Below are 24,956 nucleotides of genomic sequence, written 5' to 3' on the forward strand. Positions count from 1 at the left end.
ATCAGTTTAACAACAAACGCGTCTCGTGTTCTAGAGAGTTCTAGGTGCATTGTGGGTACCTCACCCGACACCGTCGTCCTCTTCTTTCCTGCAAACATGATGGTGAGTCACTTTCATGCCTGGTTTGTCTTCAAATCCACCATCATCTGAATTATTGTCGCATTTCCTAGTGCTGGGAGATAAACTTCCAGGGAGAATAAAGCATAAAGAACATGTCTGTGAGAATATTTCTGTTTTAGATTAGATAATACGGCTAAAGGTTTACATTGATGCTAGTTAGCTTGGTGGCTAATGATTCATTCTTACGTATGAGATTTGCAGGCATAATTACGACGCCACGTGCGAAAGTCGAGTTTGTACGTCGTGTACACAATGATTTATATTTCATTCCGTAGTTTTAATCTGTGTGGTTGCTAAATGATGCCAGAGGCTTTAGTTGAGCATCATTTCGGTAACGGAGAAAGAGCTAATGAACCGGTTACACCCTTCAAAACTGTTCGTCTCTTTAGTTGCCATGATAAACCTGTGCCTTGATGAAACAATTGTTTTTATTTATCAGAATAAAGACCGTTATTTTTAGCACGTAGAGACAAACACGGAGAGATATAAGGGTTATTCATGACACATCTTTTGTGCATGACAGCAAATGAAAAGAACTAAAACAAGAGCGGGTATTACTATTATCTATAACAGTCAGCCTTATAATATGTCTATGTGCTGTGTGTGTATATAATGAGATAATGGACGTATGTATGCACAAGTTGTATAAGTAAATATCACATTACTTTATTAATTAACGTATATACCCTTAAATGGTCAATACACTGGCTGTTTGATCTGCTCTTAAAAAATATCTATACCTTTTAATTGAATTCAAAAGATGGTGTAGTTATGATATTCTAGTGATACCTAAAACTCTCCCCTCAGCCCACTCCAGTCATCCTCCTGAAGGAGGGCACAGACTCCTCTCAGGGGATCCCACAGCTCATCAGTAACATCAATGCCTGCCAGGTTGTGGCAGAGGCTGTGCGGACCACCCTCGGCCCCCGTGGCATGGACAAGCTTGTGGTAGATAACAGAGGTAAGTCTTGTTTGTTTGGGAAGAACTCAGACTGGTATATTTCTTGGTATCATATTAACATCATGTTCTGATTTTTCATGCTGTGATTTACATGACGTATTTATTCTTGCAGGCAAAGCCACTATTTCTAATGATGGAGCCACAATCCTGAAGCTTTTGGATGTTGTACACCCTGCAGCCAAGACTCTGGTAGACATTGCCAGATCTCAGGATGCTGAGGTAGGTTTGACACGTTCTGTGGCTATATTTATACTGCTTTAAAGGGTAGTTAGTTAGGTAGATCGTTTTAGTTGTTATTGATTGATTGAAAACATTATAGATATGCAATGAAACACCTATTCAACATTATTTACTACAGGGCACATATTTATAAAATGTTCTGTTGTTTATCCTCAGATTCTATATTCTTTAGCAGAAGAATAGCATTTTAAATGTTTTAATGATACACTTCCTGTTTTATAACACAAAAGCTTTTGTGTGCTTAAAAGACAGTATTGTGAATGTCAGCATGACTGAAGGAGCCTGTTATGTCTGTTTCTTAATTATAAGTTTTAATTTTAACAAGATGGGCTCAATTTGCATAAATATGTTATGGTTCTTTAAATGTGCTAGAGTGTATCATCTACATTGTCTGTTTGTATAGGTTGGTGATGGCACCACCTCAGTGACTCTGCTTGCTGCTGAGTTTCTGAAGCAGTTAAAGCCATACGTAGAGGAGGGTCTTCACCCCCAGACCATCATCAGAGCGTTCCGCATCGCCACACAGCTCGCTGTCAAAAAGATCAAAGAAATCGCTGTTACCATCAAGAAGGATGACAAGCAGTGAGTCCCAGCCCTGTGTGCTGTCGTGAATTATATGCATGTGTTATTATTGCATAAATGTCACAGCGGTGAACATCTGTGGTCTGTTGCTACCACAGTGAGCAGAGGGGGTTGTTGGAGAAGTGTGCTGCTACGGCTCTGAACTCCAAGCTGATTGCAGGACAGAAGGATTTCTTCTCCAAGATGGTGGTGGATGCAGTGATGATGCTGGATGATCTACTTCCTCTGAAGATGATTGGAGTGAAGAAGGTGCAGGGCGGCGCTCTGGAGGTGAGAGGGAGCTGGGTTCTGGATTCCAGGGGATTTGATTTGATTTAATTTCTTTTAGACTTTTGTTCACACTGAGAACAAATCATTTGGACTGACTATCACTTTCTGTATTTACAGATCCGTTTGTACAGTAGATATTGTAGTCAAAATCTACTTTATCTTTATTAGTACACCTCACATCTTTTAAATTAGATTTTAAAACACTATGTGCCAGCCATACTTTTGTAAATGGAGAACAACTGGGCAGGTTATTTAAAAACTGAAACAAACTCATGCAAAGTATAGCTTGATGCTGAGAGATTTGTTAAAAATGGGCTTCAACATGTTTAATAATCTCTGACTAGATGGAATCTTCGTCTGAAGCTAGAAAATCAGATTCTGTCCTTTGTGTACTATACGTTTTTTGATGAAATGTCTAATCTTACTACTGAGAATATGCAGACCTTCTGACCTTTAACAACCAGCACTGACTTACTCCAGATGGCATATCAGAGGAAAAGCCGTTCCAGCCTTTACTCAATAAGACAAAACTCATTTTTGTTGCCAGTCTGTACAAAGCCTTTACATATAAAGGTCATTGTTGTGGATTAGCTGAACAGTGTGAATTTACCCAGAGTAATCTCTCAGAGATGCAGTATTGGTGAAGAAGGTCTCTAGTGAATTGCAGCAAAATAAACAGATGTAGACTTTAACATTACATCCCTTTGTTTTTGTTTCTGTCTGTCAGGACTCTCAGCTTGTAGCTGGTGTGGCATTCAAGAAGACCTTCTCCTACGCTGGCTTTGAGATGCAGCCCAAGCGCTATGTGAACCCGAAAATCGCACTGCTCAACATTGAGTTGGAGTTAAAGGCAGAGAAGGATAATGCAGAAGTCCGTGTCAACTCTGTGGAGGTCAGTACAGTTTTTAACACTTTAACGGGTATATTTTTGAGAAGGTAATTGAAAAGTACCTGAATTTTTAAAGTGCAGTATATATGTGAAATAATGTTTATTTTTTTTTTCTTTTAACATTTTTATCCTTTAACGCAAAATTAACAATGCAACACATTTGATATAAATTCAGAGCCGTTTTGCTGAGAGACTCTTTATTCTCGTCATAGCATAACTATTTGGTTTTTTAAACCGCGCAGGTGCGATAAAGAGAGAGCCTATAGAATCACCAATAATCTAAATAAAAATACTGTATTTAGAAGAGCTAGTTCATATATAGTCGGACGCAACTGTCATATCGCGGGTCCTGTGACAAGTCTAAATGTTCTCCAAAATCAGTCAACGGTGAAAATCGATAGTAGCTTTCATTTGAAGTCCCAACAGTTTAACACTAAAGTTGGACGTAAACTAATACGTTAAATATAAAGTATTTAAAACAGGTCAGTTCATATATTTGGAGTAAAGTTGAATTGAACTGCTGCATCCGTCATAGAGCGTAACCCCATGACGAGCCTGATGCACCGCCACAGAAACAAGAATGAGATGTGTTCTAACATAACTGTGGCATTAAACTCAGTTAGGGCTCATTTAAAATATTGCACACACATAGGCTTTCAGATTACTTGTTAAAGTGCAATGAAATACCTTGTAAACATCTGCAGACAATGTGCGTCTGTTTATGGATGGAGACTTTTTCACCAGCTACAGGCTCTAATCTTCATTTGTGTGTGTGTGTGTGTGTGTGTGTGAAATGCGGTGCTGAAGTGAAATTGCTGGGCAGTTTGATAGCCGAATCATTATAGGCTGCTCAATAAAAAAAATATTATTATTATTATTATTTAATACATAATAACGAAATAGTTTGATAAGATCCTTGATTTTAGTCCTTGAAAACCAAAAGGGTAGTGCTCAAAGTGTTTGAATGTCCTGGAATTTCATTTTACATTTTCTGTACAAACCCTGCAGAGATTGTCATGTCAATAATCCATCATGGCCAAACTCAGTTGTTTTTCCACATGTTTCTGTGGCTGTTTGCAGGACTATCAGGCCATTGTTGATGCTGAATGGAACATCCTGTACGATAAGTTGGAGAAGATCTACAAATCTGGTGCTAAAGTGGTGCTGTCAAAGCTGCCCATTGGAGATGTTGCTACACAATTCTTTGCAGACAGAGATCTGTTCTGTGCAGGCCGTGTTGTGGAGGAAGATCTTAAGAGAACTATGATGGTGTGATGATTTCCTGTCTTTATGCTGTCAGTTAGTTTTGGCTGTGTACAGTGCTTTTATGATTCGATTCCAATCTGTTTTTATATTGGGGTAAATATAGTCCAATTTCAATCAGACGACTAATTGAATGCCATATATCATCACTTAGGCACACAAAATAATGTTTTGTATGTGGTTATGTGTTGTTGACCATGTAGCAGTTGAAGCATCTGTAATGTCTCCTCCAGGCCTGTGGTGGCTCTATTCAGACCAGTGTCGGTGCCCTGACTGATGATGTGCTTGGACAGTGTGAGCTGTTTGAAGAAGTGCAGGTTGGAGGAGAAAGGTATGTTTTTTTTTTTTTTTTATGTAACTACAATATGTAATTGTCCATGTAACTGGAGATTTTAATAAGTGATTTCATGTAAATATTTTCCATATATACAATGTAACTATGTGTATTGCATTACAGATACAACTTCTTCAAAGGCTGCCCGAAGGCCAAGACCTGCACCATCATCCTGAGGGGTGGTGCAGAGCAGTTCATGGAGGAAACTGATCGCTCACTGCACGATGCCATCATGATTGTGCGCAGAGCAATCAAGGTGGGGAAAACTTCATCTCTTGCTATAAATGACTACAAATACAGGTTTATTTTATTTTTGATTTCTAGGATTTCTTGTGGGCAGAGACTGAAAACTTTGTGTTAACATTGTATAGTAAGTTGAATAAACATGAAAGACAGTAGTACTCTAGTCCTGAATAAGCATGATGCACTGGTGTTTCTGAATGTTTTAAAAACTGCTTGCAAGGGGATACAATTTTCTTTAGCTATTAAAGGGGTCCTATTATGCTCTTTTACAAAGTCTTGATTTTGTTTTAGGGGTTACCAGAACATGCCCACCTTCCAAAAAAACTAAATGTGATTGGTTAGTTTAAGGCCCCTATATACTTCAAACAGAATCAAAGAACAAACTGATATGACTTCAATTCAAACAATTTCAGGCCGAAACCAAGTTAATTTTGGCTGTTAGAAATGGCGAAGTTTGTTTTGGTTCATAAAAACCGTCAAGCTTTTATTGGTCCATTGCGGATACTAGGGCTGCACGACAAAAATTGTTGATTATTCCCTTGAAATTGCGACTTATGATTATCACAATTTACATTTAGTGATGTTTATACTATTGTTTAATGCAACTGCATGCCGTATTTTTATATGAAAATAAACAAGCTAAGAAAAAACTCTTAACTGAAAAACATTTAGTGCTTATACATCGGGTTGTTTTTTTTTTTTTCTTTAAATTATAAAACATTAAAATTATGAATGGTTTTATAATGTTGAACTAAAACAATGAAAAAATTGTTTCCTTGAGATAACATGTATAAAGAAAAAAACATATCTTAAAGGGTTAGTTCACCCAAATATTAAAATTGTCATTAATGACTCACCGTCATGTCATTCCAAACCCGTAAGACCTCAGTTTAAGATATTATAGATTTAGAAACGTGCATCGCTTATGTTTATTCAGTGCTCTCAACCAAGCAAGCGTTCTAAACAAGACCTCACCCCTCCCCATCCCCCAAACATTTAAATTTGTGTTGGTGGTATTTATTTTAATAATATTCTAATGGGCCGGTTTGTGAAATCACAAAACCCGGAAAACAACGCTGTAGTCCAAACAGGTTCCTTGTAGTTATTGAAAAGGGGATTTTTTTTAGTCAATTTTTTTTACTAAATATCACAGTTTGGAGTGGACTTTGATATTTGTAACTTTGTGGATCTTTTTTATGCCCAAACATACACACTGACTATAAGTGAAAAAGCATATTAGGACCCCTTTAAAAATAAAACAAATATAGTCCTTGCTGAAGGCTACAAAAATAGTCATGTACTGAACATGTATTTCCCCATGACAGAATGACTCTATTGTTGCTGGAGGTGGCGCTATTGAGATGGAGCTGTCAAAGTATCTGAGGGATTATTCTAGAACAATTCCAGGGAAGCAGCAGCTGCTGATCGGAGCCTATGCCAAAGCCCTGGAGATTATTCCCAGACAGCTGTGTGACAACGCAGGCTTTGATGCTACCAATATCCTGAACAAACTGAGGGCCAAGCATGCACAGGTACTTAGACAAGTCATGCCTATTTCTTTTTCATTAAATCATCTAAATTAAATGTCAGTGTTAAAATTAAGCCATTTGCATGATCTATCTTTTCCTTAGGGTGGTATGTGGTATGGAGTGGACGTGAATAATGAAGATATAGCAGACAACTTCCAGGCTTGTGTATGGGAGCCCTCTATTGTGCGTATCAATGCCCTGACCGCTGCCTCTGAAGCTGCGTGTCTCATCCTCTCAGTGGATGAGACCATCAAGAACCCTCGCTCTTCTGCTGATGGCCCAGCACCATCTGCTGGCAGAGGAAGAGGTCGCGGTAGACCCCCACACGCTCACTAATCCACACCCATCCCCAGTAGTGTCTTGGGCAGAGCCTCTGGACTTAGGAGGTCAAAACAAATGCTGGCCACTTATAGGGCCTTGATTTGTTTCCTTGACCCATTTTGTTACTTTCTGGTCCCATTAAATCCAAGCATTTCCATGTGTTTACAAAGACTAAAGCAGAATAAAAATGTCATGTTTGCTAATTGTTCCAGGTATTGAGTCATCTGTTGGATAGTTGGAGATTTGAATGTTGTTTTGTGAAAGTCTTTAGAACACACAAACCATACAGACACTCAAATAAAGAGTGATCAGTTTGTAGATCTGTATAAGCACTGATATGCAGTCACTCTGCTGATATACGTTCATGTGTTGGTCATTGGGTGGAACTATTTATTGGACCATTAAAAGCAGTGTTTTTCCTTCTCCAACATTTTTGTGTGATTTCTTTCTTTATTTGTGATTTAACCTTTTTAGTCATGAGTGGTAAGAGACTTAAGACGTAAGAATTAATATCTTAAACATAACATTAAAAGGAAAATACATTTTATTTTCAGGTATTGTTTTGAGTATACAAACAGCTTCATGGTATTTATTAAACTAAAGTTATAGGACTATATGCTAACAATATGATGTGATTTAAACCCTAGCTTAATCCCCATATGTCAGACTGATGTCTAGCATACTAAATAGTAATATTACCAAAATCTTTGAAGCAGGTTTTTGTTAAAAATTATTTTCTTTCCTTCTGGATGGGTGAAAAGCCATCAACATTGCTCATATAAGGCAGATGAAAGACTAAAAGTTTAAATGTCATAATTACTTTTAGTTTAGACCTGGAATAATTTAACGTCTTGAGAGGTAGTGTTTCATAAGCTTTAGCTAATCTAATGGTGCCCTAAAAAAATCCGGCACAGAACAAATAAACTACAATTACAATCAGGTAGGGAAAATGTTTGCAAATTGCATTGGATAATGTAGCTACCTCTTTTGTACCTCTGTAGGAAATCAGATATTTTTAACTTAATTTCTTACCTCCAGGTGGCGCAACTATTAATTAAACTTAAAAGAGTGTCCTGATACAAGTTTTTAAATGATTAGTGTATAGTTCTAGAGAATGTATATAAAAAAAAGACAAAAAAGTCAAGTGGCTTTATCTGATAAATAAAATACTAAGTGTCTGCTAATTTAGAAGGAATATAATGTCTACTTACTGCATGTGTGATGCTCACCACAAGGAGTAACTGAACTAATACTAGCTCCTCTGCTAATAAACTAATAGGAATAAAATAAAAATGTATGCTTCTTTGATAATTCTAGTAAATGTGGTTCCCGTCCATGTGTTTTTTTGTTTTGTTTGTTTGTTTGTATTGTCAGTGGCTCGTGTAACTGAAACTTTCATTGCTTATAATTTAGAATATTTCTTATCCAAAGCTTGCAGTACGCTTAATTCAGAGACAGTCCTCATAGCTAGTGCTTCACACAATTACAGGGAATCCCAGTAATGTTCCAGTTTATAATTCAGATCTTCATCCTCAAAACTATTACTTAAGCCATTAACTGATGAGATTAGCTGTTGTTAAATGTCCTTCACATTCGCATTCCAGTTCTCTCCAGAAACGGCACAATAGGATCAGTTGGACAGGAAGTCAATTGATGCCCGCACCAGTTTGCCGGTTGCAACATCAACAGCTGTGACTTTGATCTCAGTGTCTCCAAACTGCATCGTCGTGCGAATCTCCCTGCGTTCAAATTCTGATCCTTTATCGTTATCACCAGCGCTAGCTGCCACTGCCCCTGACTCAAGCAGGTCTAGTGTGATGGCACCACACTTCCTCACCCCGGGGTCGGTAATGTAGGTTATGTCATCAGTGTCACTGCAGTAGATGTTGATGATGATCTTCCTTTGTCCCATTCTTGCTGGAGTGTAGCTCCGCCTCACCACCTCTCCCAAGGCCACCGATTGATCAATACTTACAAAGCGGTCCAGGATGTCAGTGCACCATTCTCGGCCATCTTTAATGAGAAGCTTATCACGAGGGTGTCTGCCTTCCACAAAGCGGTTTAAAACCCCAACACCGTAAGTTAATGGGCATCGGCGTACACGAACAACAGTGGGGTCTAGACCAAACAGGACTGCACCCTTGAGGATGGTTAGACCTACATCATGTGGAATTATGATTCGGCAGTTTCGCCCTAGTGTATTTTGTGCAGCGCGTTGAAGCATGGGCGACTCTGCAAATCCTCCAACCAAGAAGAGAAAACGCACACCCTTTACTTCCTCCCTTTGCATTAAGTTCTCTGTTAGAGTGAGAGAAAACAATAAGACTTTTAGAGAATTGACCATCAATCTGCGGTTTTGTGTTTGTTTGAAAGACAGTGTGTCTTACCAATATGTTTTATAACGTTGTTGATAGTCGGCTGGAAAAGCTCATTCATGGCTTCCGCTGATAGCCTCAGCATCCCTTGAGATGACCACTTTATAAAATTCATACTGACAGAAACATCACACATTGTTATAGACACACACATTTTCAAAGATATAATAAAGCTCTCAATCAGTCAGACGTACTTGCTCTTGCGCAGGGCAGTCTCCACACTCTGCCCCCGGTGTCGCTTGTAGAAGTCAATGAAGGAAAAGGGTAGGGAGATGTTTAATGAATTGGCCCGGCCAGGAGCTGCTGTGCGCTTGCGAGCTTCAAATGCAATTGTAAGGTCCACCCAAGCTGCTGGACGTTTGGCTTTAAAACTCTCAATGAAGTCAGCCCCAAAGATCTTGCACAACATAGACTCGAAGGCAAGATCAACGCCAACTGCTCCATAAGGACCCCCTGAAAGAGAAACATGTATATACCATTTTGGATAGAACTACATGCCACTAGATTTGCATGCTCATCTCAGTTTGTTTCAAGGCCTTAACCAAATCCTTTGGAATAAGTGATTGACGATCAGTCAGGATGAAATAACAGGGTATGGCTCTCATCATCACTGAAGATTTACCAGATTTGATTTAATGGTAATCATTTTGATTTGGATGTGCTCCTGGATCAACAGTTCTTGAAATAACCAATCTTAACCCTGACACCAACTCTAACCATTAACTATCTCTACAATCAAGGGGAAATGATAGAATAATAAGAACATTGGTTGAACCCCCAATCAGAGGCACACAGCCTAACATTATCCCTAAACAAGAGGTATCCAATCCTGATCCTGGAGGGTCAATTTTATGTAGAGATTAGCTACAACAATCCATCTTAGAAATTTCTAGTGATCCTGAAGACTTTGATTGGCTGATCCAAGTGTGTTTAATTAGGGCTGGAGCCAAACTCTGCTGGAAGGTGACCTTCTTGGAGCAGGTTTGGACAACCCTGTCCTAAACCTGTAGAATACAATAGGTTGATGTTTGTTGTCCCAATGATGTGTACTTGAGATGTCATTGGGTGGGTGTGTGTGTGTGTGTGTGTGTGAAGTCCACAAGACTGGGGTGCCCCGAAACCTGAGATCTTAGGTTTCAGATAGGTGCTTATATGTGCCCTTGGTGTGTCTTTTTGCTAAGCCCACACAAACACATCATAGCAAACACTACATGGCAGTCTATGTGACATTACATCACCTAAGTGTTTGCTTGAAGGAGGAGCGACAGCTTGATGGCAGTTGATCCAGGAGCATGTCCTACTTGGCAAAATCATGTAATGAGTTGAACTTGGTTATTCATGACTCTTCACTTCACTCATGCATTATTTCACTCTAGTCCTGAAGATCTGTGAGGTGGAAGTCTTATTGGAGGTAGTGCGAAACAGATTTGGTTCTCAACTAACCTGAGGCTTTGTAAAGCTCCTTCAGAGTGCCCTGTGGCTGCTCAATCTGATGCACCGTCAGATCCACTGTCCCACCACCACAGTCTGCCACAATGTACCGGTCACCTTTAAGAATACACACAGTTAAACTTATTCAGTCATTGGTTTCCTGCTTAGTAACTGTTACCAGACTTGTTTAAACAACAATCTTGTTCTTCTCTCTCTCTCTGACCTGCTGCAGTCAGGAAGATCTTTTACCAAACAGCCTTCAGACATTTATGATACAGTCTGAGATAAGAGTGGCTTAGCTTGGCTCATGCCAACTGACTTTACTCAACTACACAGGACTAAAAAGAGAGGAAAGTGTGTTTCTTGTTTGTTTACAGTGGAAACTCAGTTTCATGGCAAATCGCCTCCTCTGTGTGTGTCGATAAACATGTGTGCTGCAAGACATTATGAGAACGCAAAAGAGATCTGTTTTTGAGTATTGTGTGAGTTAGATTGTAATAAACTCGATCCTTCTCTCTCTCCAGGAAACATCTGGAGCTAAAGAAGATTATTTTGACCCTGCACCTTGTCATTGTGCCAGTCATGCAGAGAGCACTGCACGCACACACACTGCAGCCATCCACTCAGACTGTGCAGCCAGTAATAACATACCAGTGATTGCTCCATAATGAGCGTCTCTTTACATGCAAAGCAATTAGAGTCATATAAACAATATTATATACACATAAGGAACAAGAAAGTGTGATGGGGGGGAATCATATTTTAAGAATGGAAGATTTCATCTAACTTCTCATATAAAGTAGCTAATTACAATACAATGCTGGAAATTATTACTTTGGGATTTGACTTTTCAGTTTTGCTTCCCTGTTTGAAATCTTTTTGCCGGTCTATTTGTGGTTACTTTCCAAGAATCACAGATAAAAAATAATTGTCTTTATTAAAGCATCCTCATGTTTAATTTGTCACAGTATCAACACTCTGTATGTCCTACGGGCATCAAGATCTGTTTCAAACAAACTATGTCTGAGGACAAAATTACTATCCATAGAAATTAGCTGAATATATATACATTATATACATATAACAGAAGTGATGATGATGATAGCTTGATGTCTGTCTCCCTCTCTCACCTGCAGGGCCTCTGTTGGCCAAATGTGTTCCCTAAGGATTTTATTGCTGTACCACCCTTCCTTAAATAATATGAAGAAAAAAAAAAACACCTACTATAAGGGTCAAAATAGGAATTTTATTATTTACAAGTTACAATTGTAGCTCTCGACAGTTACCTTGCCTTGCCACGACTTTATTAATACAGTTGTCTAATTTATTTTGTAGTCTCAAGCATTCAGAAATCTGGCAACAACAAAAAAAAATAATAAGCAGTTTTACTATGATAAAACCATGGTTTATTTTTGCAAGGGTTATGATGTACACATATTTTTTTCATGGAAGAAATTATAGGTGCTGTGTCATCCATCCAAAAATTAAAGATTAAATGCATATTTGAATTAAAAGTTTGGCCAATAGCCTAAACAAGAATTAGATCCTCCTGTAAATGTAACAGCAGCAATTACCCTATGGCTCCCATATGCATTTGTAATAATATGTTATGTACATAAATTGTTTATTTTTTCTTAGCCTGCATTATTTATTTTAACAGTATTATTAACCAATAATTATTGCCTCATTGTTTATAATGCATTTTAAGTCATTTTAAAAGCTATTGATGGGCTTAGGTCTGTTTTTATAACCAAAGTAAATTATCTTAATACTTCTTTGTAAATTCTAATTTGAAGAAACAAAACCATGGCTAATTTGCAGTTAGCATGGCTACAAGAACGATGATGTTTGGTGAGAGAATAGACTATTAGATGCGTTGGTGGTGGTAAAATAATTTCCGACATTAAAACACGTTATTAACATCAACAGCCAAAAATGTTTGACAGTAATGTGCCTGGAAGTGATGCTCAGGCTTAATTTTTACCTTTAACAAATAATTTACAATTTATTTTAATAAATATATATTTAAAAAAATTATAAAGTGTACATTCGTCCTCAAATGTTACTGAGCTTTAACATTCCAAAACATTCGAAAAAAAGTAGCAGAATTTACATATCATTTACAGTTAATTTTAAGAAATATAAAAACTGTAAAAGGTGTCCATTATAGTTGACACCTATATGAAAGTTTACAGTTGTTTTTATGACTGTAAGTCATTCTCCTCAAATGCTATTGACGTTAGAAAATACAAAGTGTAAAGCAATATCACACATGTAACTTTAGAGCAAATTTCTCTGCACCGGATGTCCATCCATCAATTATGAGCATTCAACGCAAACATGAGGGGCGAGGGCGGATGGGGGAATGGGTTTTTTTTTTTTTTGCAGCTGTGATGGTGTCCCCCTCGGAGTTGGTGTCCTATGCAAACTGCGTACTCTGCGTGTAGAGAGTGGAGGTGCTGCTCACCTGTCTGCATCTCAGACCATAATTCTCCAGTACCACTCTCCACCAGAAAAGTCCTGCTATGCCTGGCTCTGCGGAGCTGCTCGCGTGCTGAAAGACAGATTGATTTCCTTTAATCTGTGAATCACTCACACATGGGCAGCATTAATCAAAACCTTATCATATTAGAGGCAATAAACTCGAACTTGAGCGAAAGAGAGAGGGAGATACTGCAGTTACCTGGATCAATAATAAAGCTGCCTGCTAAAAAGACCCTGATTTAATGAACTTAAAGCCTTTGTTTATAAAACATGATCTTTGAGATGTGAGCACAATTTACTTTTAAGTATTGCTCTTATACCTAATAAAACCGGCTGTGTTTCATGGCTGTAGTTTTATAGGGGGTGCTTTTAGTGAATAATGACCTGCTAAACTAAGAATGATCTCTGCTTCACTTTTGAGGCTATACTGGTTGCTATGTTTCCTGAAGAACTCTTTTTATGGACTGCGTTACTTCTAATATTTCCTTTCAGGTACAGTCTGTGAACACTTACATTCCTGCACCAAACACACAAAGAGAAAACCTAACCACACTTTTGGGACAATCTGGAACCCATTACAATATGAAACAGCATGTGAAACAAGACAAAGAGAGAAACAAACCAATTTTAACTATAATTACTCTAAAACCCATGTGATCTGATACAGCAGATTTAATAATAATGCACCCACTGCAAAAAAAAAACAAAAACAAAAAAAAACTATTTTTTCTCTCCATAGAAAATGCTAAAGTGTACAGAAAAGAAAAGAAGCAGCTTAAGTGTGTTTGTGTCCCTTGATTTCCTTTGGCAGTGAACATTGTCCAATTGTAAAACTTTTTCATTTTTGGAACGTACATATTTTCGCATACTTCTGAATAAGTAAGCAAGCAAAAATGCAAGAAAGAATGAAAGAACAAAAGAAATCAATCCAGGACAACTAATGTAAGCAGTCAAGACGAGGGTGAGATCATGGTCTGCAGCACCTTGTTCCAATTATGATGTGAAATGTGTGTGTATGAGTGTAAGTATATTTTGTCTGAGTGTAAAACAAGAATGAATAATGTCTACAGAATTTGTTTTTCTTTTTTTGTACAGTAAAGAGTGTATGTAAACGAGTACCATTTCATCTTTTGTAAAGCCTCAATAAGAAACACAGTGTCACCCCTTCAAAGAGGCTTTTTCAGTTATGTGACATTGGGGGACACTCACACTTTCAAGAAAAGGTCATCTCTCTCTTTCTGTCTTAACCTAAACCACATGCTTTCATGTTCACTAAGACCCGCTTGGTTCTGAGTCTTACTCTAATCTGGCATAAACCCGCACATACCCACAGGAAACAAAAAAAAGTACTCTGTTTTCAAAGGATGAAAAACAATCCCGTATTCCTTATGCTTTAGGCATTGTTCCCATTTTTTGTTTACAGATAAATGTTATACACTCAAAGCAAGAGATTTGGACTGCTTCACCGGATCAATCTAAAAGCTATGATACTGTATAATGCTAATTGGTTGAGAATAAGAAAATACTTACCTTGCCTAAAACTGGAATCAAATGATCGGGACCCATCCAAATCTAAACCATTAGTTATTGGTTTTTGACTGAGGTCAATGACCTGGTGTAGACGGAGCTTCCTGCAATAGATGGATGCAGCCTCTGGTTCGAGAGCTATGAGGAGCTGCTCAGGAGAATCTGGAGTCACCAAACCTGCCTATAATAAGATAAAAAACATGAGCCTTAATTAATAGTGTTTGAGGTAACATTGCGTCACTTATTATCAAGTGTTTCCAAGGGTGAGTTTAGTTCCTCAATGAATTAGTGTTTTGAATAAATGCGACCTTGGCTGTGAAACCCAGCTAAAGTCTTTTCTTTTTTTTAAGTTTTTTATTTTATTTATTCATTTATTTTTAATTTACTGTTTACTGTAAAACCATCCTTCATAAGGTAAAGAGCAATCTGTGAAAATGTAACATTGATATCTATAATATTGACTGAGACAATGTCTAAGATTGAAATCATAGTGTAATTAATGGTTGAAATCAAACTCTGATATTTGTTATATCATAATTAGATTTGACACTTTAGCCTGGATTTCACAGAGAGGATCACAAATCAGCTACCTGAATGATTTAATGATACAGTCACTTTATTGGTTCCTGAATGAATCCGTATTTTCAATGAATTGGTTGAGTAAATAATTCACTCACTCACTCATATAGACAGTAATTGGTTTTGTGTCACGGTTGGTAAACCATGATCTCAGGTTGTTTACACTTTGTGGTGGATTCTGTATGTTCTGCGTCTGCACTGATTAGTTGTGGGCGTCTCCGTTAATTGTATCAGCAACAGCTGCCACTCATTACCCATCTCCTATATAATGGCTTGTCTCACGTCTTGTGTTTGTGAGATCGTTGTTTCATGTCGTTGTGTTTACCCCCGTCTGGCTTCTGTGTAGTTTGCGTTGGATGTCTGTGTTTCCCCAGAACCTCATCCACTCTCCGCACGATCACTCAGCCATGGACACTTACCTTCGGCTCTGTTCCCCGCAGTTCCTGTGCCACTCTCTCCTGCTGCCTCACGCCGTCAACACCCGGACTCCTCACCTGCACTCCATTACCGTCTGGACTCTCACCGCCTTAATCATCCCTCTGGAGTGTTCCTGTATCATCGTCTTTGTGTGTCTTTGTAACTTTATCTCATCATCTCATTAAATACGTTAACTCGCTATTGTTTCCAGACTGTCCTTTCACCAGCCGTCACAGAACGATCTCACCCAAACATGGAAGCAGCGAGCACCAACACCCTCACCGATTTCATGCACCACAGCGTCAAGAGAATGGATCAGCAGCAGGAGAGCATCTCGAACACCGGACGCGCCGTCCAAGCGCTGGTGGCACAGGTGTCCGAGCTCACCCAGCAGATCCAGCAGATCCATCAGCTCACGTCTCCCACTGCGCCCATCGCGCCGCCTGCACCGACCGTTCCCCCGGGGATTCCCCAGGACCACTTCCGGCCAGAGCCGCGACTTCCGGCGCCGGAAAACTACGCTGGTGAGCCAACTTTTTGCAGAACATTCCTTAACAAGTGCTCAATGCATTTTGCTCTGCAGCCCCGCACTTTCATCAAGTTCCGTACCCTGGCGGCCGCGTGCCAGTGGAACGAGGCGGCGCAGTGGGATAGATTCCTGCATGGGTTATCCGACCGTGTTCAGCAGGAGATCTACCTCCTCGAGCTGCCCCATACTCTCAACGAACTCATCGACCTGGCGTTGCGGGTGGAGGCCAGGTTTAATCGCCTAGGCCGCCAACACAGTCCTTCCAGACCTCCATTCTCTCCCAGTAGGGGGCACTTGAGTCGAGAGAACACGGTCAGTTCTGCCGACGATCACGAGCCCTTGCAGGTGGGTCGAGCTCGGCTGTCCCGGAGGGAGAGGGAACGGCTGAGGTCCCAAGGACTATGTTTATACTGTGGAGGCTCTGATCATAACAACTACTCTTGCCCGGTAAAAGAGTCAGCCGGATAGTAAACCTGAGGCTACTATTGGGTGGGATCTCCGCCGAGAAGTCCTCACCCACATCATCGACCCTCCTTCCGGTGAAACTGTGGTGGAAGAATCACCATCATGAATGCCAAGCTCTTCTGGACTCCGGAGCCGAAGGTAATTTCATTGATTCTTCACTGGCACATCACCTGAACATTCCTGTCCTTCCTGTGTCTCTCCCCATCCATGTCACCACACTCAACGGCCAGGAACTGCCTCATGTCACCCACCATACTGAACCCATCACACTCATCACATCTGGCAACCATCAAGAAACCATATCCTTTTTTCTCATGGACTCCCCTGTTGCTCCCATTGTTTTAGGTCACCCCTGGTTGTTCAAACATAATCCACGAGTGGAATGGGGTTCTAACACTATCACATTGTGGAGTGAAAGTTGTCATTGAAAGTTGAGTCTTGTCTGGTTTCTGCTTGTCCTGTTGTTCCTGTTTCTGTTTTTCAGAAGGAGACCATGGCTTTGCCAAACTTGCCCGTTGAGTATCTGGACCTGAAGGAAGTGTTCAGTAAGTCCCGGGCTGCTTCTCTTCCTCCGCATCGTCCCTACGACTGTGCCATAGACTTAGTGTCAGGTAAATCTCCGCCTAAAAGCAAGTTATACTCCCTTTCTATTCCTGAGAGGGAGGCCATGGAGAAATATATTTCTGATTCCTTAGCCTCTGGGTTCATCCGTCCTTCCTCATCTCCAGCGGGGGCGGGGTTCTTTTTTGTGGGTAAGAAGGATGGTTCTCTGCGACCTTGTATTGATTACCTAGAGCTGAACAACATTACTATTAAGAATACTTATCCATTACCACTCATGTCTTCAGCTTTCGAGAGGTTGCAGGGAGCATCTGTATTCACAAAACTGGATTTACGTAATGCTTATCATTTGGTCCGCATCAGGAAGGGGGATGAATGGAAAACTGCCTTTCATACCCCTAGAGGGCACTTTGAGTATTTGGTTATGCCGTTCGGGCTCTCCAACTCGCCCGGGGTCTTTCAAGCACTCGTGAATGATGTGTTGAGAGATATGGTAGATCAGTTTATATATGTTTACCTGGATGACATACTGATTTTTTCTTCACCTCTCCAGGAACATGTTCAACACGTCAGACGAGTGCTCCAGAGGCTATTAGAGAATGGGCTTTTTGTCAAGGCGGAGAAGTGCGTATTCCATGCCCAGTTGGTCCCCTTCCTAGGGTTTATCGTGTCGTCTGAGGGAATACGAATGGACCCTGACAAGGTAAAGGCTGTGATAGATTGGCCATCTCCAGATTCCCGTAAGGCCCTACAGCGGTTTCTGGGGTTCGCCAACTTCTATCGGCGTTTTATTCATAATTACAGCCAACTAGCCTCACCTCTGACAGCCTTGACCTCCCCCAGAACTCCATTCAGGTGGTCTGACGCAGCTGAGGCTGCGTTCTCTAACATGAAGAACCGCTTTGTTTCGGCTCCCATCCTTGTCGCCCCTGATCCCACACGGCAGTTCGTGGTGGAGGTCGACGCATCAGAGGTGGGGGTAGGAGCAGTGTTGTCCCAACGTGCTGCTTCAGACGATAAGGTCCACCCTTGCGCGTTTTTCTCTCATCGATTATCTCCTGCCAAACGTAATTATGACATTGGCAATAGAGATTTGTTGGTGGTCAAATTAGCGTTGGAGGAGTGGTGCCACTGGTTAGAGGGTTCAGGGGTTCCCTTTATTGTTTGGACCGATCATAAGAATTTAGAGTACATTAGAACTGCCAAAAGACTCAATTCCAGGCAGCTCGGTGGGCACTTTTTTTCGGCCGTTTTGAATTTACCCTATCGTACCGCCCGGGTTCCAAGAATGTTAAACCCGATTCTTTGTCACGTCTTTTTGATCCCTCCGCCCGTCCCGTTACTCCCGAGTGTATTTTGCCTGAGAGATTAGTAGTCTCAGCACTCGTATGGGAGGTCGAGTCGAAGGTCAAGACGGCCTTAGAAGGGGTAATGCCTCCGTCCGGTTGCCCACCGAACCGCTTATTTGTGCCGGAGGAGTTAAGGTCCGAAGTTGTCCAGTGGGGTCATTGTTCCAACATGGCTTGTCATCCAGGGATAAGTAGAAGTAATGGGTTGGTTAGACAACGATTCTGGTGGCCACGTATGGCTCGCGACGTCCGCGATTTTGTTTTGGCTTGTTCAGTTTGCACCAGTGGTAAGTCATCTAACCGACCTCCTGATGGGCTCCTTCAACCGCTGTCTGTCCCTTCGAGACCCTGGTCACATATCGATCTAGATTTTGTCACCGACCTCCCGCCCTCTAATGGCATGACAGTCGTTTTGACTGTAGTAGACCGGTTCTCGAAGGCAGCACATTTCATTCCCTTGCCCAAATTACCGACAGCCAAGGAGACAGCGGTTACTGTTTTAGACCGCGTTTTTCGGCTTCATGGCCTCCCAGGAGACGTGGTTTCAGACAGGGGATCCCAGTTCATATCCAAATTTTGGAAAGAGTTTTGCAAGTTATTAGGAGCGTCAGTTAGCTTGTCGTCGGGTTATCATCCCCAAAGCAACGGACAATCTGAGCGAGCCAACCGAGATTTAGAGAGGACGTTGAGATGTTTGGTCTCCAAGAATCCTTCTTCCTGGAGTCAACAACTCTCTATGGTGGAGTACGCCTACAATTCGTTGCCAGTGTCAGCTACGGGCCTCTCTATGTTTCAGTGTAGTGTAGGGTACCAGCCACCAGCCTTTCCCAGTCTGGAATCTGAAGTCGCGGTCCCCTCCGCTCACGCGTTTGTCCAGAGGTGCCACCGCACCTGGACCAGAGCCCGCACTAAGGCCAAGGCCGATTGCCACCGGTCAAAGCCTCCCGTCTACGTCGTGGGTCAAAAAGTGTGGCTTTCTACCAGTAACATTCCATTGCGATCCGTTTCTAATAAACTAGCTCCCAAATTTATCGGCCCGTTCACTATCACCAAAATCATTAGTCCGGTGACAGTCCGCCTCAAACTACCTCCTGCGTACAGGAGGATACACCCCGCCTTTCATGTGTCCAAAATTAAACCCGTGTTTTATGCACGTATTAATCCGCCTACTCCAGTTCCCCCGCCGCCACGTCTCGTTGATGGGGAACCGACTTATTCGGTTAATCGCATTCTGGACTCGAGACGGAGGGGACGAGGATTCCAGTATCTGGTGGACTGGGAAGGTTACGGTCCGGAGGAGAGGAGTTGGGTACCTGCTAGGGACATATTGGATCACTCCCTTATTGATGAATTCAATCAGCAGGTAGGCCCTTCTGGGAACTCCAGGAGGAGTTCTTAGAGGGGGGGTACTGTCACGGTTGGTAAACCGTGATCTCGGGTTGTTCACACTTTGTGGTGGATTCTGTGTGTTCTGCGTCTGCACTGATTAGTTGTGGGTGTCTCCGTTAATTGTATCAGCAACAGCTGCCACTCATTACCCATCTCCTATATAATGGCTTGTCTCACGTCTTGTGTTTGTGAGATCGTTGTTTCATGTCGTTGTGTTTACCCCCTTCTGGCTTCTGTGTAGTGTGCGTTGGATGTCTGTGTTTCCCCAGAATCTCATCCACTCTCCGCACGATCACTCAGCCACGGACACTTACCTTCGGCTCTGTTCCCCGCAGTTCCTATGCCACTCTCTCCTGCTGCCTCACGCCGTCAACACCCGGACTCCTCACCTGCACTCCATTACCGTCTGGACTCTCACCGCCTTAATCATCCCTCTGGAGTGTTCCCGTATCATCGTCTTTGTGTGTCTTTGTAACTTTATCTCATCATCTCATTAAATACGTTAACTCGCTATTGTTTCCAGACTGTCCTTTCACCAGCCGTCACATTTTGTTCCTAAACAATTGTTTTAAACAAGTTTTTTTTGAGTGAGTGATTCAATGACTCCCTCATATACAGAGTCACGTGTTTCTTTTCCGAATGAATCAGTGTTTTGAACAAATTGGTTCAGTGAGTGGTTCAACGACAGACACACATTATTATTTTCTGAATGAATCAGTTTTTGAACAAATCAGGTAGCTGAATGTTTTACTGAGTCACTCATAAAGACACTGAAATTGCCACCTACTGGTGTGATGATGTAACCTGCGCAAAGCGTTACTGAAAAATCCTCATCACCAATACATCAACTGATATAAGTTCATACTAGATGATGCAAGCACTATTGGGTTCTTTGGACTTGGGACATTTATTAAATGCCATAGCAATGCCTTAGCAGCCACCCACAACATTTTAGCAACTAAGTAACAATTTGCTAAAAGCATTCAGAACACCTTGAAACTGCATAACAGTACCCTGGAACCCACAAACGACACTCTAGCATCAACTGGCAATTTATATGAGCAAGTACTGCTTACATTTTTATCAGAAAACCTGTAAGCAATGAGAAAAACTGGTAGCAAGGTAACCAAAGTAACAGAACAAAAAGTATCCACACATTGTGAAAGTATCAGTTAACTGCCCCAATTGGTGTTGGAGTTATGATGGGAGATGGTGGGCTGCCTCATTCCCCCTCTCTTGCTTGGCTAGGACAGGCGTGGTTTCCTGTGTTTGTATGCTGGTCTTTTGCGTTGTTTAACCTCTTTGACACTGCAAAGAGGAAATTAACCTGCCTTACCTCCAATAAGGTACAGTATATAGAAATAAAGATCTTAGGCTACTAGAACAAATCCTATTCTAACATGAGCCTGTTTGATATGTAGAGCTGTTGGATGGATTGGGTATAAATTCAGGGAGATTTCAGTGGTCTTAGTGTTTGAGCAGCTGGTAATGATCGAATCAAGAGTATTTGTTCTTTTATGGCAATTCCTGCACTGTTGATTGTTGTATGGCCCGAGATGTTTATATTGTGCCAAAAATAATCTCTGTGATGGATTTCTTAATGTTTTTCTCATAGGGAAATGTACGGCTCTGCAAAACAGTATATTTCACACGGGCAAACACACTTATATAAACTGGATATCAGGTTATTGTTCCCTCATGGCACACTATACCTCTCACGCTCATACAAAAGTAATTTAGTATTCCCATTTACTGTATGTGTACAGTGACTTTTGCATTCTTTTTAATATACACACATTTCCTGAACTTCACTGGGGGGCTGCAGGACGCCATGTTCAGTATGGGAGTATGCATTTGTGTACTGTATGTGTGCATGAGAAAAGAAAGAGAGAAAGAGAAGAAAAACAGAAAGAGCAAGAAAGAGAAAGAAATTTGAATGTGTAATTTTTCAGTTTTCTCAGATCAGTTATCCTACATTACCAAATATGCAGCTTCTCGCATGAACTGCTTGGCTGGTTGCCGCCACACCGCAGGAACAGTGATGACCCATCGTACTTCATTACCTTCCAGCACAGAGGAAGACTGGTCCTTCACCTCCTGAAAAACACACACAAACATTACTACTTTTCCTACTCTTATCTAAGCTACATTCCACAGATAACATTTTCATATGTCTATTAGTTATTGATATCCTTATTTCCGTTCCACTTGAAAAAATACAGTGTCGCACTCATGACCCCCATGCATGGCCAGAGGTTTGGGCAAAATCTCCATGTTAATGTTCCCCCCATCCTTCAGGGGCTCCAGGAAGAAGGAGGAAGAAGGTTTGGGTCCAGCCAAGAATGACCCCCAACCCCCACTCTTCACAGAGACTGGATGTGTTCTTGTATGAGTGAAGGAAAAGTGCATCCTGAAAGATTTGGACCAAAGCCACAGCGCACTACTGTTCTACATTATACTGTTGGTTCATGTTCAGTCTGGCCCTGGGGGGAGATTTGAGTTGCACAACTAAAAAAGGCAACAAATGCCTAAATAAATAAAAGTTTATCCAAGACATTAACAGCACTTTAAAAAAGTTTCACAAATGTTCAAATAGTTCTTGAGTAAGTACAGTACAATTATAAATATATTATATATATTTCTAATAAAATACATTTTATACATATTGGAAATTCTGTATATGTTGTTGATATATGCTGGAGTCCATACCAGCTTGTTGAGCCAAAGTCTGTATTTAACATAGCAGTGGCTATTTGCACTAAATGTAAATAGCGATAGAGTCTATTTACACGTAGTGTAAACAGCGACAGATGCGATTTACACTAAGTGCAAATATCAATGGTTTCTATTTACACAAAGTGAAAATATCAGTATTTTTTTTTTTGCGATATGCTATTTACGCAAAGTGCAAATATATTATATTTACACCAGGGGTATCAAACTCAATTCCTGCAGGGCTCTGGCCTGAAAAAAGCAGATTCCAAATCAAGATACTAGGATACGCATTTTACTATTTGCTGATAACTGATGGGCATCTTTTACCCCAATCACATGTTGGTGGGAGGAGATTGTTCCAGATTCTCTGAATCTTTAGATGATATTATGCACTGTAGATGATGATAACTTTTAACTCTTTTCAATATTTCTCTGAGAAACTTTTTTCTAATATTGCTCCTCTATTTTTTGCCGCAGCATTGGGGGAATTGGTGATCCTCTGCCCAACTTGACTTCTGAGAGGCACTGCCACTCCGAGAGGCTCTTTTCATACCCAATCATGTTGCCAATTGACCTAATAAGTTGCAAATGGGTCCTCCAGCTGTTCCTTATATGTACATTTAACTTTTCCGGCCTCTTATTGCTACCTGTCCCAACTTTTTGAAATGTGTAGCTCTCATGAAATCTAAAATGTTCTAAAAATCTGAAAATGATCACTTTCAACATTTGATATGTTATCTATATTCTATTGTGTATAAAATATAAGGTTATGAGATTTGTATATTATTCCATTCCTTTTGTACTCACAATTTGTACAGTGTAACAACGTTTTTGGAATTGGGTTTGTATATATATATATAAAATATGTCAAAATTGATAGCCTGAATGCACTGTAAGTCGCTTTGGATAAAAGCGTCTGCTAAATGCATAAATGTAATTTTATTTAAATTTTATATATATATATATATATATATATATATATATATATATTTATGTATGTCCATGATCGATGGCTCAACATGAATTACTTAGTAAAAATAATATGCTGTTTATTTTACACTTAAAATAATTAGAAATAAAAGTATAGTCGTGGTGGTGGTGGAACAACAGTTTACCCCTACAATTTGACAAAAATCATACCTTTTGTGGTGCAACCACTTATCAATGGGGAAGTACACTTTAGATACTAATATGAGTCCTTAGTGTAGTTGGCTCCTTTAGGGCTTGAACATATCCTCATGAACTTTTGTTGAGAACTTGTTTAGATGACTGTCTTTGTACTACTTTGCCTCTGTTTTGTGTGTTTATGTTCACCTTTAAAGCATGTTCTCTGAAGAACCTCAAGGCATGAGCAAACACCTCAATAGCCCGGACTCTTCTTCCACTAACAGTCTCCAGCTCGGTCTCCATAGTGAGATCCTATAGAAAGTAAGAGAGATCTTTCTTACAAAGATGTGACATAAATAATACACTCTCCTTATGCTCCTTAAGTATTTAGACAATCTTATGACAAAAGCTTGATCACCCTAAGCTGAGCAATTACTCTACATGAACAAACATTTACATCAAAAACATAGTCAAGATATTACAGATGCTCTGCTTACACTGGTGCTGTGGATTTTCATTTTGAATTTGTCAAAGTAGAGCCAATGCCTGGCTTCCTCGGGGTCAAGGTCATGATAGCTGTCTCGAGCTGCAAAACCAAAACTGTGGAACCGGAGGTCAGGGGTCAGCAGAAGGCAAGTTGGACTCTTCTGATTGGCTACACCAGGGTCGCCACCCTCCCACCGTCTGTTAAAAAATAAAAAGTAAGGAGAAATGTAGGGTAAGAAGTGGATTGGGGCGTTGTAATAACTTCAAGTTAGACCGTGTTTTTGTGCTTATGTCATAATACCTCATCATGTGAATGGTCTCAGGATCTTCTGTGAAACTGAATGCATAGCCACTGGAGGTGGTTCCAAAATCTATAGCAACAACCACAGAAAACGGACGAGCCACACGCGGTCTAACCTCTGTCCGCTACAGAGGGAAACGAAGAAAAACAAGGCAGACAGAAAGAAAATAAATCAATTGCCTTATCACCTTTTCAAATGGGTTGAAACCTACCTTGTCCCTCCCGTCTCTTATCTCTAGATAAGTTCCCTGACCTGAGTGTTACATTGACCAAAAACTTCAGAGGGGAGTGTTAAATGTATTTTTTTCAGGTCATTTGACTATTGGATCAATCATGTAAAGCTGATTTGTGTTTAAAAACGTGAAATACAGGGCAGTGTAATGAATAAATTAAATGCAAGCTCTAGAAGAAAAATGTAACTTCATTTTGTTTTTTGTTTTTTTACTACTACTACTTCTACTAGTACACTTTAGAACACTGTATCTTGCA

At 40.5% G+C, this 24,956-nt stretch overlaps 2 protein-coding genes across 2 annotated transcripts in view; one reads left to right on the plus strand and one right to left on the minus strand.

Moving 5' to 3' along the window:
* cct7 (chaperonin containing TCP1, subunit 7 (eta)) lies at nucleotides 1-7,177 on the plus strand. The gene is made up of 11 exons (XM_026268714.1): nucleotides 1-102; nucleotides 928-1,081; nucleotides 1,194-1,300; nucleotides 1,725-1,903; nucleotides 2,002-2,173; nucleotides 2,901-3,065; nucleotides 4,143-4,331; nucleotides 4,559-4,656; nucleotides 4,783-4,915; nucleotides 6,228-6,434; nucleotides 6,534-7,177. Exons 1-11 carry the CDS (start codon nucleotides 97-99, stop codon nucleotides 6,765-6,767), a joined length of 1,644 nt encoding a protein of 547 aa, XP_026124499.1. The 5' UTR covers nucleotides 1-96; the 3' UTR covers nucleotides 6,768-7,177.
* hspa12b (heat shock protein 12B) overlaps nucleotides 7,055-24,956 on the minus strand; it is a 22,461-nt gene continuing 4,559 nt past the window's right edge. The window contains exons 4-13 of the mRNA XM_026268713.1: nucleotides 24,468-24,592; nucleotides 24,178-24,364; nucleotides 23,888-23,992; nucleotides 21,839-21,955; nucleotides 14,573-14,750; nucleotides 13,026-13,112; nucleotides 10,571-10,675; nucleotides 9,322-9,580; nucleotides 9,140-9,243; nucleotides 7,055-9,050 (exon numbers count right to left, since the gene is read on the minus strand). Of these exons, the coding sequence (XP_026124498.1) occupies nucleotides 8,383-9,050; nucleotides 9,140-9,243; nucleotides 9,322-9,580; nucleotides 10,571-10,675; nucleotides 13,026-13,112; nucleotides 14,573-14,750; nucleotides 21,839-21,955; nucleotides 23,888-23,992; nucleotides 24,178-24,364; nucleotides 24,468-24,592 (1,935 nt within the window). The 3' untranslated portion in view covers nucleotides 7,055-8,382. The remainder of the gene's footprint in view (nucleotides 9,051-9,139; nucleotides 9,244-9,321; nucleotides 9,581-10,570; nucleotides 10,676-13,025; nucleotides 13,113-14,572; nucleotides 14,751-21,838; nucleotides 21,956-23,887; nucleotides 23,993-24,177; nucleotides 24,365-24,467; nucleotides 24,593-24,956) is intronic.

This window comes from Carassius auratus, chromosome 7 (genome assembly GCF_003368295.1).
Source record: "Carassius auratus strain Wakin chromosome 7, ASM336829v1, whole genome shotgun sequence".
NCBI classification, from domain to species: Eukaryota; Metazoa; Chordata; class Actinopteri; order Cypriniformes; family Cyprinidae; genus Carassius; species Carassius auratus.

Coding starts and splice junctions, on each gene's coding strand:
- cct7 (XM_026268714.1), top strand. Junction 1,082..1,193: donor GCTTGTGGTAGATAACAGAG/GTAAGTCTTGTT, acceptor TTATTCTTGCAG/GCAAAGCCACTATTTCTAAT. Junction 4,916..6,227: donor TTGTGCGCAGAGCAATCAAG/GTGGGGAAAACT, acceptor TCCCCATGACAG/AATGACTCTATTGTTGCTGG.